The sequence below is a fragment of the Macaca mulatta genome, chromosome 3, assembly GCF_049350105.2.
Source record: "Macaca mulatta isolate MMU2019108-1 chromosome 3, T2T-MMU8v2.0, whole genome shotgun sequence".
Lineage (NCBI taxonomy): Eukaryota > Metazoa > Chordata > Mammalia > Primates > Cercopithecidae > Macaca > Macaca mulatta.
In genome coordinates this window covers 17,543,907-17,562,769 of record NC_133408.1, presented here as the reverse complement: position 1 = coordinate 17,562,769, position 18,863 = coordinate 17,543,907, and the positions used below count along the sequence as shown (strand labels likewise).

The following is an 18,863-nucleotide window of genomic DNA, read 5'->3' as shown; positions in this document are numbered from 1 at the left end:
CAGATGATGTATTTTATTCCTATGATAAACCATACATTTGTCATTATTATTTTCTCTTCTATAGATATCAAAACTGAGGGTAACAAATTAAATAATCTTCTCAGTTTCAGTCAATTAGAAAAAGGCAGCTGGAAATATGAATCCCCTTCTCCCTGAAGTCCTCCATTACTCTTTCTTCTAGTCTAAATAGCTTTTGGAAAATTTTAGAACATAAATAATATATCCTATGTCATATGGATAATTATCAGTGAAACAACAAAACAGAATTGAGATCTCCACTGCTCTTTCTTCTAGTCTAAATAACTTTTGGAAAATTTTAGAATATGAATGATACTTCCTATGTTATACGGATAATTATCAGTGAAACAACAAAAGAGGATTGAGAGATTACCACTACTACTGTCCCCATCAACCCTTCCTCTAAACCCTTCCCAGTTAACTGTACACTCTGACAACAGTGTGTTTGCCAGGCGTAAGTAAGTAGTAAGTCTTCCTCTCCAACTTGATTGCATTCTTTGAACTCTTTCAAAAAAGAAATTCTGGAGAGTTCACTGATAATATCCGTTTTTCTCTTTGCTAGTTGTCTCACATATAAATCACACTCACTTTTAAGTAATTTAGTTACCCTGAATAACCAAGAACAAGAGTTGATTTCTTATATTCGATTTCCACTTAGTACACACAGTGAAAGGGGAAAGATCTGCTCATTTGCAGAAACATGTTAACATTAGCCAGGCACTCCCCTTTATGTAACACCATCAGATACTTTCTAGATTTTTCCAGTGCCCATCAGAGTTTTCAAGTTCATGTTAGGACCAATATAGTGTATACTAAGCTGAAATCAAATATAAGAGAAATGAACTCTTGTTTTAGTTATTCTGGGTAACTAAATTACTTAAAGTAAGCGTTATTTATTGTTTGAATACACACTTATACTGTATATACTTGGCATACGTAAGTCTACACACAATATGGCATAATTTAATGCAAGGAACTCAAAACCTGAGACCAGAATAGCTAGTTTCAATTTCTGGTGTTTCCACCAGTAATAACCGAACTTCCGCAAAGTCACTATCTCAATGAAAACCAGAGATCACAAACCTTACAAGAAAAGTAGCTGAAGTTGAGGTCTACGCAATGTTAACATTAGGGCCATAAAATCAATATTAAATGAAACGATGAATGACACAGGTAAAATTGTTAAGGGAAAAGATCTGCTCATTTGCAGAAACATGTTAATATTTGTCAGGCACTCCCTTTTATATCACACTACCAGACACCTTCTCTTTAGATTTTTCCGGTGTCCATTGGAGTTTTCAAGTTCATGTTAGGACCAAGATGATTTTGAAGACACAGGTGCTTCTCTCAGTGACTCTACCTCCAGCCAAAGAGGTCTTCCTAAACACAGGCAACTCTCCTCTGAGTTTCTGAGTTTCTTCTAAGTTTGGCAGCATGTACCACTCTCCACACTCTACGCATTTGGAAGCCAGAACTTATTCCAAGTTGACTATGCAATTGATGTAATAAATCAGTGGCAGAACATTAACTAAGAACTCTTCGAGAATAATATTTGAAAAAAATTTTAAAGTGACCACATTGAAAATCTGATGAAAAACGTCAGCAGTATAGATTGCAATTGTCAGAATGCAAACCTCAAGGGGCAGATGCTGTCCATTTTATTCACTGGTGTACATCCTGCAATTTTATAAGTGTGTCTGGCTCATGCTAGGGAAGTGAGAACTCAAAGAATATTTGTTGAATGAAGAATGAATATTAAAATGATGAAAAAACTAAGTGCCTAAAAATAAAGTCATGGGCCTGTACACACTTATGTAAAAATATGAACAAATAAAAATATTACTTGGAACTTTGGGGATCTTTGGGTTAAAATATCCAAAAATGATGCTACAGCCAAGGTAATGATTGACATAAAATAAATTTGGACTTCTCCCAAGGAAATAAAAGCATGTGAACAATGATATTGTTGCTATGGCTTTCCACACTATTCATATAAAACTACACAATATTTCTATTTTTGTGATGTACTTAACTACACAATAGTAACATCTTTATTTGATGGTTTGTTGGCAAATTACAGAAATTAGAGTATTTCATCTTCCCTTGTAAAATAGGAAAGGCTGATACCATTACGGCTACTTCACAGATGAAGAGATTTAGGCTCAAGGCTATTAAAGGCCTTATAAAGATACACTGATCAACTGTTAAGTCCCTGTTTAGGAAGAAAATGTAAATAATTAAAAACTAGAAGTAAAAACAAAATAACAACAGTAATGCTACAACAAATGTATCCAGATATTACTCAAAGCCCTTTCATATTGAGCTCTTATCAGTGACACTGTGAGGTTTGCAGTAGTTTTAATTCAATTTGTCAGATGCAACAGCAATGGCCTGGTAAGACTAAATAACCCTCACTCACTCATCCATGTATCTAGTAAATCGTGGAGGTGGGACTCAAACCTATGCTTTCTGACACCAAAACATGCTTCAGAAAGCCTGGCTGCCCACTACTCAATTCTTAATCCTGTTTTTACCATGACCTCTATAATTGTATGTGTTGAGATGATGCACACAAATATATTATTGATCTTTCTGTAATTCTTATTATAAATATTACACATCTGCCCTAAAATTGCACATGCACTTGGAATGTTTTTTCAATTAGTGGTGGTGGGCCACATCTACCAAGGTTACCTAGATCCTGTTTTAACCATTAGTTATAAGTCAGCTGCCCAATTAAGGAAGATATTTGTGATTGTGAAGCTCACAGACCAACTAATTGCGTATGTCAACTAACTGGTTGTTGATATACACTGGTGTATACAGAGAGGCAGGGATGACCCCAGCAGCTCCACACAATTCCCAGCAACCAGCTATATTTCTCTTCTGTGCAAGTTGCTGGGAAACTTCTCGAGTGCAGAAGTAATGTTAAGGGCACCACTAGCCTACTGGCCTTCTCTGTCTCTTAACTGTTGCATAAGATTATAAACTTTCCGATAGACATTCACAGTGTATGCTCAAATCATGTGTATATGTGAACTCAATGCCCTCTCAGATATTCAGTATGCATGAATTTTATCTTAGCTTTTCTCCTTTTCTCCAAAGCTGAAGCTTAAGCAGACACTTTGACAAGAAAAGTAGACCAGTAATTAATTCATTCAAGCATTTGAGTGCCTTCTCCATATGAGGACCCAGTACTGAGTGCCTACTGATTTTGCTATACTTTACTTTGAATATTTTAAGTCACTAAAAAACGTGCCAGTTCATAATCTAGAGACCCTTTTTGTTGATTGGTTGATTGTTTAGTTGATTGATCGGTTGCTTGGATGGTTGACGGTTTGTTGGAAAGAAGGATGGGACAGGATATGATAAAGAATATAACTCTCCTTCCTTTTTCCTTACACACACTCATACACACACATAAACTTTGGCTTAGTCCCCAACCCCTTTTATGTTAATTTTTTGTATTCAGTATTGCACTTGACTGACACAAGAAAGTCACTGTAGAGAAACAGGTTTCCTCTGAGGTAAAGCTGGTTTCCACAGTGCTAAATTGCTCGTTTAAAAGCACGCATTGGTCCTTAGGTGCCTACAGGGCAACAGTACTCACATCAGCCACAGATCACTCCAGGCCAGAAGGAGTAACATATTTGTACTGCACATAAACAACACCAGGCCATGCCATGCCATTTTGTTTCATGCATGTTGGCTCACATTTAGAAAAAAGAAAACCTCATTATCTTGTGGCATATATTTGTAAGGTCAGTGGTTGGTTGTTTTCACTTTGAAAACTACTTTTACATAGATGATTGTGATTGCTTGGAGCTTAGACAAATACTCAGATCTGTGAACAAATATGTCTTAAAGCATCCTTTTCCCTTCTCCTCCTGAGTTCCTTTAGGTGTGGGGGATATAGGAAAGGAAAATGCTACCTTATACTTGTTATACAGAGAGGAGGAACACTGGCTAGCACAGCCATTTCTAGCATCCCTAGATTTGTCTCTTTCAAAAGGTAAAATACATAAGCAAAACCCCAATTAAGTTAATAAGTACTGGAAATTATAACACACGCACACTCATTCCTTACTTTGTATTGTTCAGAATATTTTTTTTTAACCAGGGTGAGTAGAGTTGATTGCGTTCCCCAAAACCCAGGATGTTAAACCTAGAACTTATCTCAGGTAAAGGATATTTCAGTTATGTATAGTAGTAAGTTTTTTTAAAAATAAATACTTTGAATCTGTTTTAGAAAAGACCCTAAACTATCCAATACAATGCACATTAAAATTACCCATAGTCTAGAAAAAACATGTCTGTAGTAAAAGTTAGTATTTGGGATCTGCAGCTCAAAGTAGCACATTTCTATTTTTCTTTTAATGGGCATGTTCAGTGATTAAAAAAATAAAACCCACTATGTTCTGAATTTTTGTAAAGGGGCTGACTGTAGGTCAGAGCTAGCACAGTGAGAAATTTCAACTGCTCAGGAAGTGCCACTATGCCGCTGCCTGGCACTGCTCCTGGCATATTGTTAGTTCCTGGAAAGGGTGAGTTAGAAGTCCTCAGAGATCAGGGCTTCACTCTTGTGGTTGAAAGTGGAAGACAGGAGAAGCTAAGAGACCCATGCGATGTCACAACTTCACCTGGGGCTCCCTCTGTGACTGTGTCTCTAAGAAGCCCGATGGGTTGGGAAAGGAGGAGGGCAAATGAGATTAAGAGAACAATAACCGGGTTTGGTTTGAAAGGCGAAGAGCTGTGTCAACCCTCAAAGCTCAGAAATTGCCCTATGCAGCCACAGACCAAACCTTGGTGGTGAGTGCTGTACATTTATGGCTGTGAGTCCACGCCCCTTCCACTGTCCTTGCCTTTTGTCATCTTTGGGCTGCCCACATTTAGCCTTCCAGTGCCTTTTTTTAAATCTCATTTGAGATCAGAGCCCCGAATCTCCTACGAAGCTACCTGGACTGGGAACTGGATCGTGCTCAGTGGCAGGCAAGCGGGCAGATTAGGGAGCAAGTGGGAAACGTTAAGTGTCTGCTGACGTTGCTAACTGACCGTCCTTCTCACTCTTCGAATCTTCAGCTCGAAGTCAGATCTGAACCCTGCCCTAGTCTAGTGGAACCCGTCAGACTTGGCAGACTCCATGTGGAAGAACCCAACTGAGGCATAAAAACTTGGAGGCTCTGGGGTAACAGGCTCTAGAATATTCCCATACCCCTAGTGGTCCGTGTATTCTACTCTTGAGATTCGTGCATACTCGCCAGTGCCCAGAGCCCAGGTTGCCAGGCACCGGGACTGCGGATCTGGACTGACAGACGCCCACCCAGGAGGCTGGGAAAGCTCATGTCTGCACCCAACTCAAGTGGCTGCGGCGGCGCGCGATCCCTTGCCCAGAGTAGGGGTGCCCGTCCCTGCGAACCTGGATCCCCGCACTCTAACCCGCGTTCCTGGAGCCCAGACTGAAAACCCCGCCAACTGTACCTCCCTGGAAAGTCCGGCACCCTCTAGGAGGGAAGCAGTGACGCGGCTCCTGGTTTGCTGTGTAGCCTCCCGTGCGCACTGACCTCCACCTTCCCTAGCTCCTGCTCCTGCGCCGCCGCGCGCTGCCTCGCCCGGGACCCGCTACACCCGCGTTGGTGCCGCGAGCTACCACGTCTCTCGAGCAGGCAGCCTGGGGCTCACTCACCGATCCTGAGTACTTGCGGGGCAGTCTGAGGAAGGATATAGCAGAGGAAATAGAGGAGTGCCCAGCTGGTGTCCCTGGTCCAGAGCCCGGGCTGGGCGAGGAGTGTGCCGAGCTCCATCTTCCTAGCTTCTTAATTCATGCCGAGATACAGCCGCTGCCGGACGCCCGAGAGATGCACCCAACTTGGGCCGGGTCCCCGCCTCATCCTCTCTGGATGCTCCGGTTCCAAGCACGCTGCGCTCCCCACGGAGCGAGCTCTAGGGAACCCGCGTGGGACCGCGGAGCTAGCTGGCAAGGCTGAGCTCGCTCGGGGCTCCTCACTGCTGTCGCTAGCCCATCACGGCTCCTCCTCCTCCTCTTCCATGGGCCGCAGACCGCGGAGGATCAGCGCTCTCCGGCTCCGGGAGCCCAGAGACGATCTGAGGAAAGTTGCTGCCCCAATCTGCAGGAACGTTTCCCTCATTCGTTCTCTGGTCAGATGCAAAAGTGGGGGGTAGGCGCAGACAGAGGAGGGGAAAGGGGGAAAGAAGACTAACGAAGAAGGAGAGAGAGTACTGGGTGAGTTGGTGCAGGGGCTCTGAGCAAGCCTGATGAGTTCCAGCAGGTTAACTGGGAGCAGAGCCACGTTCTGGCCTCTCTCAGTCTTTGCTTTCCTCCTTCCCTCGCTGGCCCCACCCTTTATTTACTGCCCGCCCCAACCCCACTGATCAAGATACTCGCGCGCGCGCGCACACACACACACACACACACGCTCTTTTTCTCTCCCGCAACTTTGCACTCTGCTGCTGGGAAGTCGATCGAGTGTTGCATTCTTAAGACAGATCAAATCTAAACTATTGGTCCTAGTAGAGAAAGCCTCTGCTGTCCGCTGTGAGTGGCAAGGAAGCCTCCTTGGTAATGTCCCTGTGCACCTGTTAGCGGGTCTTATAGACAGTCAGGTATGACTCGACCCATCATTTAATGGAAAATCGCCTCCAATATTTTGGAAAATATGGGGGCTGCTGTTTTAACTCTCACAAGGATGAAGAAGAACAGGGGAAGGGGGAGAGGAATGAGAAGGCTTCAGTACTCCAAGATTATAGTGGCTTCATTCCTATTTGGACCCGAGATAATCTCTTGCAAATTGCTTCCATTTACACGTGCCACTGAGATCGAAGCAGCCTCCAGCGCCGCTGCTTTTCTTCATTTCTTTTAACTGTCAGGTTTGAACACTGAAAGATAGGCTATTTTAGCAATGTAGGTTTGGAGACTATTTCTCTGTAGAAGGACAAGGACACTTCCCTAGGGAAATTAGCATTTGATTATGTTGGCTTAATTTCTTTCGAGTTTTGTGGGGAATGTTCTATATAAATGTTTGCTAGTTCTGTATTAACATCTCTTTTTTTAAAAAACTGAGTATAGATTTTGAAGAACTGACCTAATCCATATGAAAAGTATGTCCACAGTTATATGGGCCTAGAATGGGAAACAATTGCAAAAGGAATCTAATATATCTTAAAGTGCATTCGTGCATTCATTCATTTATTCATTCATTATTGTTGAATGAATGAATACCTACTGAGTATCTTGTATGTGGTGTCAGACACTATACTTTTTACTAAAGACCCTATAGCGGGGAAAATGCATGTTCATTCCCCAAAGGAGGTTAGAACTCCACTGTGGAAAGCTAGTCAGTTCATATCTCAAGTAGTAGGCTTGGTTCTGGACACGTTGGGATGAGAGTTAACAAGGCAGAACATATCTGCAGATAAGAAGAGGGGTTGATATGGATTTAGGAATGCATTTTTGCATGGAAAGATTAAGGAAACCAAGAAGAAGTAGGAGCGCATGCTGGTTATTTTCAGACATTTGAAGAGCTCTTGTGTTAAAAGAAAGTAGCCTTATTCAGTGTTAGTTATGTGGGAAGAACTAAGAAAAATAAGATTGTCAGAGGGAAATTGTAGAAGAGTAAATTTTGTCTCACTTGGGGAGCATTTTTAAGACCAGAGAATATCAAACAGCAGCAAGGATGGGTGTGTTGGCTTACATTGGAGCACTTTGGTGATGTTGAGGAGGGAAGATGACCTAAAGCCAGGAGTTCAAGACCAGCCTGGGAAACATAGCGAGACCCTTCCTGTGCAAATAAAAGTAAAGAAAACAGTAGCAAGACCTGCTTCAGAAAAGAGTCAAACTATTCATTTATTTCTGCGTATTTTTTGAGAGCCCACATTGTGTAAGATATTGTGCCAATCTCTGGAGACACAGAGGGATATGATTTCTGCCACCATGGAACTCATGGGCATTAAAGTATGATGAGCTTTACAAAATGATGCTATGGAAGTAAAGAAAAAAAGGAGACTAACCTCATTTAAGAGTTTGGAAAGGGCTTGTTCAGGAAGTGATTCTTCAAAACACAAAGAATGGGTGGTTTAAAAGGGATTGATAAGCATTTCTTAAAGTGAGAATGAATGTAAATCTGTTAGAGGATTTATTTTTAAACCTAAAGGTCTGTGGTAAGCATTTTTAATCATCTATTTTCTCAGGGAACATTAAAGACCAATACATAGTAGATACTACATGGCTAAAGTTTGAAGACCCAAGGTCTAGAATAAAGTGAGCTTTTGAACAAAGTGGGTTTAAATTCTGGTTTTACCAAGTCTATGTTTTTAGCTTTGGTTAAATTTCTATATCTGCCTGTAGTCCATTGCTGGCGCTTACACATACCTAATTTTCCCCTTCTCTGGCTCAAGAAAGCCTGTACCTTTTCAATTAGTTGGCATCTACCTTTTCAATTAGTTGGAATCATGTGACCATTTTTGGCCAATAAAATATGAGTGGAAGTGCACCATTGCCAGGAGAAAAGGAAGACAGTGAAAACAGATCCTGCATGGCCCTCCAGGACTCTCTTTCCCTGCCAGAATAACTCTGAAAGCCACAAGGTCTAGAAGTTAAGATGAAAGCAGCCTCAATCCCTGAGTAATTTTTTTATAGGAGTTGCTCTGAATGTTTCTAGAACAGCAACACACTGGTAACAAATCAGTTCTAGCTCAATGTTATGTTTTAATCCACTACAATTTTGAGATGTTTGTTACTGCAGCATAAGCTACTCTATACTAACTAATAAACTCTCTATGACTTGATATCTTCATCTGTAAAATGAGAATAATAATAACACTTCAGGGCCATTGGAAGATTATATGAGCTACTGCATGTGAAGGATTTCCCAAGGTCCTTGTTACTCAGCATATATTAGTTTATTTGTGGTCATTACTTTTCTGGTTAAAGGAATCCATGCATACATTTCTAGTAGTAATCTGCCCCAGATTGCGGAGACTGAAATATTTTGTTTTTTGGACAAGAAGTCAACAACACTGGTCCAATTAATTATATGGTAATCATAATTGTTCTGATACTATTTCAAGAGTTTTGCTACTTTTTACCTGTATTATCTCTGGTTTATGAGGAAACAGTTCATTTTGATAATTAGAGATATTAGAGCAATTTCCTAAAGGAAGTTTTTTGAAAACTAAATGGCACACTGCAGTTACATTTCTGTATCATCTGTAAAATTCTGTAAAGCTTAAAATTGAATTTTATTTCCTTGTTAAAATGCTTCTCTCCACTGCTCATGTACACAGGCTCATGGTGTTGAGTTACTCATGAGTGATCAGCAGCTGCTGTTAATTTGTTTTGTGCTTTTAAGAAGGACTGTATTTTGTACATATATTCATCCAGTTATTTTTTGCCCAAAATGACTCTGGTAATCACTGTTGATTCACATTTTCTCATAGTGTCCTCTTAAGAATAAACATGTCTAATTGAATGCATGCTGTCTTTTTCCCGTTCCCCAAATCTTAAGCTTAAATTGATACACTGTGGTTAATAACAAAACAATACAATGACATGCAGCATTGTGCTTCCTGTGAGAGCTGGTGGCATTACTTAAATACTAACCCATTTTAAATTACTTAATTTTTAGAAGATAACTGGCACAAAGAAAAATAGCTTAGAGTAATCTGGGGAATGCAAATGTTATACAGTCTTTTCAAAATGTTGTGAGCATACCTGAGGATACTTAAAATATTACTCAGGGCACCAAAAACAAAAGATCAAGTGGCTTTTAGAGCCTGCTGGGACTGTGTGGCTGATGTAGGATCAAAATCTTGAGTTCTTGACCTCTTCTTTATGCTTTTATTCACTAGGTGATGTCATGTATTTCTGTGATGCTAAATACTACCTTTTAGCCAAAGATTCTCAAATGTTGTCTTTTGCTCAGACCTCCAGGTTCATGCAGCCAATTTTAATGACCATTTCTGAGAGAGTCAGCATCTCACATCCTTGATTCTGTCCCATGTCATTGCTCCACACTGAATCCTCTCCCAAATTTTCTCATTTCAATATGAACACCACCTTCCACCCAGCCATTAAAACTGGAAAATCAGGAGGTCACCCGTCATTTTTTTTCTTACTTCTTCACCTACTCCCATATCAGTTTTTTTTATAATGGCTTTACCTCCATAGCATGTCTTTAGTCGACTTCTCTACACTCCACTGATACCACACTAGCCTGGGGTTTCTCAACCTCAAAACTTTTGATATCTTTGGTTAGAAAATTATATTTTATGAAGGCTGTTGTCCTGTTCATTGCAGGGCTTATAGCAACTTCCCAGGACTCTCTCCACTAGATGTCAGCAGTATCCTCCTCCCAAGGTGTGACAACCAAAAATGTCTGCAGACATTGTCAAATAAATGCCCTCTGATGTACAAAATTACCCCTGATTGACAGCCACGGCACTGACCTAAATCACCATGATAATCCATCTTCCATCTGGTCTATTACAATAAACTCTTAATTGTCTCTCTTCTCTCATTTGCCTCTTTCTATCCAACCTGTCTGTTTGATCTAAATTAGCTCCTCCCATTAGCTGTCTTCACAAGGCCCTTCTTAAATCCCTCCTGGTCATTATCAACTCTCTACTTGTTTTATTTATTTTACTACAAATTCTCTGATAGTGAACTCTTTGTCTGCTCTGTTTGCCTGATACCTTAGTGTGTAGCACTGTGCCTGGTACTTAGAGGGAGCTTGGTAACTACTCACTGAATGAATAAATGAATGAGTGATGCTCTCTCATAAGACGTACAACCTATAAATTACAGCAGCAGATTTGTAAAACTGAGTTGAATAAGAAGCCTAATTTCTCTTTTAACTTAATTCAAAGCACCTACATTGATAGGCTTAATGTTTAGTGTTATCCTGAGTTCATGTCTAGGAAAACCAGAGTATAACTTTACATGTGCTTCTTCAGATTTCGGCAAAATGCTATATGAAGTAGGGGTTTCTTTTATAATTTCATTTTCAGCAAGGTAGCTATCATTACACATACCTTAACAATTTTACTGTAATTTCTGTACTAACACTGGTCTATTTGCCAAAGCACTGTGGAAAGCAGCTGCAGTGAAATCTTCGGGAAAAAAAAAATGTAGCCCCAGCTGCTCGGGAGGCTGAGGCAGGAGAATGGCGTAAACCCAGGAGGCGGAGCTTGCAGTGAGCTGAGATCCAGCCACTGCACTCCAGCCTGGGCGACGGAGCAAGACTCCGTCTCAAAAAAAAAAAAAAAAAAACAAAAAAAAAAACTATCTCAGTTATTTATCCCTTCACATCCTCCTGTAATAACCTGAGATTCTAAAGAAATTCAGTCACATGGAAGGTCTGAACCTAGTTGGTATTTAGCTAATTTCATACATATGTTGGACTCATCACAGGCTAAAGAAGAAAAGATCCAGGCTAAGTACTCAGGGTATGGGGAGCCAGCCCTGGGCTGACCACTGACTACAGCTCACTGCTCTTGGACAAGTCACATCACCCCCTTGGACCTCAACTGCCTCAACCATAGCATGGAGTGGTTAGATTCACATTCTCCATTTCCCATTCCAGACCTAAGAGTCAATATAAATGATAGAAATTTTATAAAAGGACGGCCCGTATTTTTGCTCTCCTTTGTTTATAAATAGAATGAACTTTTCCTTAAGATAATGAGCATTTATTTTTATTTATTTTCTATGCCAGACACTGCTCTTCATATTTTTACAGGTGTTAACTTACCTAATACAGTAACCTTAAGAGGTAAGTACTACTGTTATGCACATATCACAGCTAAAGAAACTGAGGCACAGAGAGGTGAAGCAGATGTCAGAAATGCTACAGCTAAGTGACAGAATTAGAGCTGGGTCACCAGGGTTCTAAAACCCCTTCTTTTTAAAAAACAAATTGAGATTAAATTCACATAACATGCAATTAACCTTTTCAAAACAAACAATTTAATTACATTTAGTACATTTGCAATGCAGCAAAATCACCAACTCCAATTAATTCTCCTGTGGCTGGAAAGTCATGAGTGACACAGGAGCAGCAAAGGTGAAATTAGAGAGGTAGCGGGTGCATGCATCTGCTAAGGACTTGGCTGGCGTAAGGACTGACTTTTCTTCTGCATGAAATGGGAGTCACTGAAGGCTTTGAATAGAGAAGTGACAGCATGAAGCTTATGTTTTGCTTTGTTATGGTTTGTTTCAGGGCCTACATTAGCTATCAGGGGCCCAGTCAATAGGTATTGCTCTTGCCTTCATGGGGCTTATAATCACGTCAATAGTCCTGCAAATAGGCCAGGTGTGGTGGCTCATGCCTGTAGTCCCAGCACTTTGGAAGACCAAGGTGGGTGGATCGCTTGAGGTCAAGAGTTCGAGACTAGCCTGGCCAATGTGGTGAAACCCCATTTCTACTAAAAATACAAAAATTACCTAGACATGGTGGCACATGCCCGGTAATCCCAGCTACTCTGGAGGCTGAAGCAGGAGAATCGCTTGAACCCATGAGGTGGAGGTTGTGGTGAGCCAAGATCACGCCACTGCACTCCAGCGTGGATGACAGAACGAGACTGTCTCAAAAAAAAAAGCCTTTTTGAGACTTAGCATGAATATAAAACGTATTCTTTTGGGCGTAGCTTCCTTCAAATAATAGCTAATGTTTACCGAGCCCTTACTATACACCAGGCACTACTTTTAGTGCCTTACAGTCCCAAGTCCCCATGACCATTTGAGATGGTTACTCATATTAGTTCCTCTCTTTTACAAAAGAGGACACTGAGGCACAGGGACAGAATGTAGTTTCCATGAAGAAAAGCTAATAGATGTGAGAAGAGATTTTGAAAGTGGAACTTGGCTTCTATTAGGAGTTCAGGAAAGACTACTCAGAGGAAGGAGCCTTTACACATTGCCTTAAAGGGCACTTGGGAGTGACTGCAAAGGGGACGAGAAGAACATTCCAGGTAGAAAAAATGCGCTGTTACAGAAAGCGGTTCCTAGTCATAGAAAAGGTCTTAAAGCATATTTGGCTGCTGTGAGCTGGAGAGACTGTAGTACCAGATGAGATGGAAAACGTGGGCAGATTCCAGGTCCCTAGGGATCCTTACAGGCCTCCCTGAGGATTTTAGAATTTCTTCTAAAACTGATGTAAAACCTTGGAGCCAGTTGCATCTTTTCCACCTGTGCGCTCATTCACCATCATTCATCCACCCAGTTACGTGCTTCACAAGGAGGAGTTCCTCACCAGCCTGGGCCGCAATACCAGCTTCTCCTTGCTTTTGCTTCTGGTGTTCCTCCCCACTCTACCTCTCCAGAATTCTTCCTTCTCATTTGACTTCAGGGCCATCAGCCCTCTTCTGGTCCCTAGTCATGCCCAACTCCTCATGACAGCGTATTTCCCCAAACCGCTCTCAGTCCTTGAGCATCCTTTTTCTGTTTACCTGGTTAAGGATTATTTATGCCTGAGTATCTCATTTCTCAGAGAGGCTTTTCTTGGGTCCACAGTGAAAAATACGTCAACCCAGTTTGTTCCTTCTTAACATGCTATACTTTTCCTCCTCGCCGCTTATCTCTAATTTTGACTCTTTATTCATTTATTTAATGTTTCTCTCTCTCCTTTAGATTTCAAGAACGAGAAGAGCGGAGTTTGTGCGTGCATACAATGCTGTGGCTCTGTGCACGTCCAGAGCCACTCCCGACTTCTGACACATAGTAGGAACTCAACTCATATTGGCAGACTCGTTAGATCTGAATGCTTGGAATGTCAAGAGTTCCATAAGACATAACAAAGAAATCTCAGTTCAGGCAGGGCAGTTTAACATGGTATATCTCCTGCATTTAACTAATGTATTCGATGTTTGCTGAAAGTTTGCTTTTACATGGTGTTTCATTAATCATTATTTTCAGAAATCTTATAAGCTCAAATTATTTCAGGGAATGATTAAATAAGTGCATCGAAATCTTAAAGTTAGAGAGCTAGTAATTGCCTTAAAAAAGCTAAAATTGAAACTCACAACCGTTACAACGTTCTAATTTTTACTCAGCCCACCCTTCCTTATGGAATTTCCATTTAAGTCTCCTGACAACAAAACGCATTAAATGCCTTCATATTTAAATCATATAAATTAACCAAATTTCTAATTATTACATCTGGTTTAATTTCTCTCCTCGTAATCTCATACGGCAAATGTCATCTGTTTTTTAAATTATTATATTTTATTTATCAAAGCAATACATGCATATCATTTTAAAAGTTAGATAGCACTAAATAAAAACATACTGAAACAGTACCACTTCTCCGTCTTCCTCCAGCTCCTCCTCTCCAACTCTTTCAGCTATTTCGTCCACCATTTATGCATCTTATATTTCTGTTTCTCCATGGTATACGTAGTGTTTGTTGACTTCATCAATTTGAGGTATTATCTATTGACTTCCGTCATGTCAATAGATAATATTGACCTGATTTTACTCTTTAACACCTTCATCTGATTAAGTTGATTTTCCCTTTCTCCTCTTTTTTTTTTTTTTTTTTTTTTTGAGATAGGGTCTCACTCTGTCATCCAGGTTAGAGTATAGTGGCATAGTCATTGTTCACTGCAGCCTGGACCTCCGGGACTCAAGTGATCCTCCCTCCTCGGCCCACTGAGTAACTGGGACTACAAGTACATAACACCATGCCTGGCTAATGTTTATATTCTTATAGAGATGGGGTTTTGCCATGTTGCCCAGGCTGGTCTCGAATGCCTGGGATCAAATGATCCTCCCACCTCAGCCTCCCAAAGTGCTTAGACAATAGGCATGAACTACCATGCCCAGCCTCTCCTCTTTTTAAAATACTACAATTTTAGGTTCAGTCGCTGTTCAAGGTTTGTAGTGTACTCTGCTGTCCTATCCGCGTCTCCTCACTCTTCTTGTTCTTGTTCTCCTCTTTTTCTCCTTCTTCTCCCTCTTCTGCTCCTTCTCCTTCTTTTTGCCTCTATGTCTCTCTGTCTTTATTTCTCTCTCTCTTTCTCTCAGAACATACTTGAGTAACATCCTGAGTAAATGTGCTTAAAATAGCTCTCTCTCTAAAATTCAGTTTATTCAGGGGTTGTATGTATTGTGTTAATTCCTCTCTTTGTCAACTTGTATAACTTCTGGAACATTTTCTCAACTTTATTGTTCAATTCTTTTATGATTTTTTTCATTTATGTTACTGTGTTTTTGAGTTATTTTTCATCTTACTCTTTAATATGTTATTTTTGTTTTATAGGCACAACATTATTTTTTAACTCTCTAAAGATATTATTGGGAGACTTTTCCTCCAAATAGTCTCTTGCTTTTAAGTTCCCTTTTGTTTTTTCCGTGTATTTTAGTCTCCAACTTTCAAGGTGAAAAACTTCCTTAAATGTCCTTTAACCCTTTGTTGTGTGCTCATGTTTAAGAAAAGGGGACTGGAATCTGGATTGTAAGATATGAATGCAATAAGCAGGACTTAGGAGTTATAAGATTTTCTAAAGAGGGACCTGGAGTGACAATAGGAAAACTCCAATGTCAGTATATATGTGCTTGAGAGTATGTTTAAGAGTTTTTTCTTGGGCAGATTATATTCCCAAGAGAAGATTCTTCTGGTGCCCTCTGGGAGTTGAGTGAAAGAAAGAGCTGGCAAGAAACAACTCCATGAGACTATGGCCACAGTTTTATGTGAGAGTGATAGGGAGAGGTTGTTATCCAGTAGCATGAAGTCGGTTGTGTACTAAAGAGCTTTCCAGCAAGCCCTTTCATACTAGTTCTCTGTTTGCTGCAGGTCCTGATGTGTTCCAGGCTTCTAGTTCTGAGCAATGAGTTTTCTACTCTGAGGATTAGCTTGATTCTTGCCTTTGGGCAGTGCTACTTTAAGATATAGAATTCTTCAGTTGACCAAGAAAGTTTCCACTTCTCTGATTATCTTCCCATTCTTTGTACTTTAATTGTCATTTTTGTGAGATTTCTGCTGGAAAAGTGTTCAATCCTCCACCTTTATCCAGAAGCAGTTATTTTATAACTTTTAATATAAATTGTTATAGCAAGACAAGCATGATGGCTTACACCTATAGTCCCAACTACCTGGGAGGCTGAAGTGGGAGGATCATTAGAGGTCAGGAGATTGAGACCAGCCTGGCATCATAGCGAGACTCCTCTAAAAAAAAATTTTTTTTTAAATTAGTCACGTGTGGTGGTGCATGCCTGTAGTCTCAGCTACCTGGGAGACTGAAGTGAAAGGATAATTAGAGGTCAGGAGTTTGAGACAAGCTTAGGGAAAGACTCCATCTCTAAAAAAATTTTTTTAAAAAATATAGCCATGAGTAGTGGTGCTGCCTTTAGTTCCAGCTACTCAGGAGACTGAGGCAGGAGGATTGATTGAGTCCAGGAGTCTGAGACTGCAGTGAGCTATGAAGGTGATAGAATGAGATCCTATCTCTTTAAAAATAAATAAATTAGTTAAATTTTAAAATAAATACATTGCTTTAACAGATGCTCTCAATGCCCCATCCATATGTTCTCAGCAATTATCACTATATATGAACATGGCCTCCTGAATACAGTTGGGACTTTCTGCCTAAGGACTCTTTTCTTTTTTCCTTCCTCCCTCCCTCCCTCCCTCCTTTTGTTCCTTCCTTCCTTCCTTCCTTCCTTCCTTCCTTCCTTCCTTCCTTCCTTCCTTCCTTCCTTCCTTTCTTCCTTCCTTCCTTCCTTCCTTCCTTCCTTCTTTCCCTCCTTCCCTCTTCCCATCCTTCCTCCCATTCTTCCTTTCTTTCTTTTTGACTGTGGAAGTTTGTGTTTAGGGCTTGAGAGTCAATGTCACTGGAAGTAATACCTCATTGACAGAACTCCAAGGTATGTTCTATACTTTCTCTGGTTTCCCAAAGAGACTTGATTCCAGTTGCCTGAGTGATCACTTGCTTGTTGGTGCATCTTTTATTGGCTTCCTCTCCTTCCCTGTCCCATATCCTTACTCCTCTACTGCTTTTTTCTGGAACTGTCTCTCAAATTAACTAACAACACTCAAATCCTCATCTGCGTGTCTGCTTCTGAGGAGATCCTAGATATTTTTCAAACTTTTTATACTTTTCACCTACGCTGTTCTATTTTTGGCTAGCTCATAATTGTTAGATAATTATAATTTTTGAAGACTGGGTAATTAATCTTATTCTTAATGTCCTGGTCACAGCAACATAGGTCACAAGAATTGTATTTGATAATCTCTTTCTTTAAGGCAAACTATTTCCTACTTTAGGAAGTTAATGTATCTCCTTCTTTAAGAAGTAATGCATATTATAAGATATCACTTGATTAAAGTGGCCTGAGTTGGCTCATGACCAGTAAATTTTAAAAGCATCTCCAAATTTGTGTGCTAATTGCCTGTGAATAGGTGAGTAGGTGACCTCAGTCATTAAAAAAATAAAAACAAAAAAACCCCACTAAATCTCAAGTGTTTAAAAATGGAAATACATTACTTCTGTGCTGCTCAGACATTTGGGTCAAATGAGCTGATCTCTAAAAGACTGCTACATAACAAGGAGAAAAAAATTAGATCCCGGTGAGGTGGATATTTATCCCAGAGCAAAGTAAACAAATTTCCTCCCACAACAGTAAAATTATTGAGCTGAAAATTCACACAGGAAACCAAACCAGTTTATCAACTGACTCTCTGTCTATCTTTCTAAATCCTAAAAAAGACAACCTTTTGTAAAATGTCATTACAAAGTACCTGTTTTCTGTAAAATGACTTGACAATCTTAGAGTAATATTGATGTTTTTCTCATTGAATAGTTCTACAATAAGCAATGAGAACAGATTTTCCCCTCACAGCCGTAGACATTTTCAACGTTTTAACTCTTTATGTTTTTCTTCTGTAACAACCATAATAGGTCATTTAAAACATCGAAGTTGCCTTCTTTCCAGTGGCCAATGCATTGCATTATTCGTCTCTCTCTTTCATATTCTCAACATAAAACAACTCTTTTTATCGTGTCCTCTACCCGACTGCCACAGACATTCGGAAGCATGTGCCCCTATCTTGTACACCGTGGAAGAGTAAGGAATGGTAAAATGTGGCTTACGGTCTCCAGCAATGCCACAGAAAATCCTCCATGACATGCTGTCGGACCCAAGACAGCAGTAAAGATGGAAATCTACCCAGATGTAGGCAAAGGAGTATCTGACTACATACTCTGGCCTCACCTTTGGTCTCTGAAAGTCGCCTTGATAATGTCATTTACATTTCTGCCTGTGGCTGCAGAATCAGAGTAGCTCCTCTTTATAGCCTTAGTTATGCCAATATTAAGAGTAAAATACTTGAAGCAAGCTATAGATCCAGATACATGTGGCTTTACCCTTTTGCTCAGCCCCCTACCACAAATGATATAAAACCTAAGAGATAAGATCTGTGCTATATCATCACAAGCCTTAACCAGCATCCAAAACAATTTTTGAAATAGATTACACTTTTGCCAGTTGATATGAGAGGAAACTGAGTGACTAAGAGACTTCAATATTTTTGTTGTGAGTCACAAAGCAGATTTACTCCACTCTCTTCACCAACTGTGCTATGCTGGTTCCCAACTTAGAGTTTTATTTATCAATCTGTGCATTTACCAACTGTTTCTTCCATTCTGAACAAGATATGATGACTGTCCCTTCTGGAGAATTAAGATGATGTATATATTTTTTTTAAGTGAACCAAAAACTTAAGATCATAAATAGCTTATTTAAATCACATACGTACATTATTTATAGATAAAGTAGGATTAAAAATATCAACTAATTTAGCGTTTTTACTTGTTCATGGTAGTACAATCTTGGT

At 40.1% G+C, this 18,863-nt stretch overlaps 1 protein-coding gene across 6 annotated transcripts in view; it reads right to left on the bottom strand.

Annotated features, from left to right (window-relative positions):
• Positions 1-6,331, bottom strand: part of GRIK1 (glutamate ionotropic receptor kainate type subunit 1) — a 406,851-nt gene extending 400,520 nt beyond the window's left edge. For 5 of the 6 annotated variants that reach the window (XM_015132949.3, XM_015132950.3, XM_001100677.3 and 2 more), the window contains exon 1: positions 5,702-6,331. In XM_015132949.3, coding sequence (XP_014988435.2) covers positions 5,702-5,819 — 118 coding nt within the window. In that variant the 5' untranslated portion in view covers positions 5,820-6,331. 6 annotated transcript variants of the gene reach the window in all.
• Positions 6,332-18,863: the final 12,532 nt, after the last annotated feature.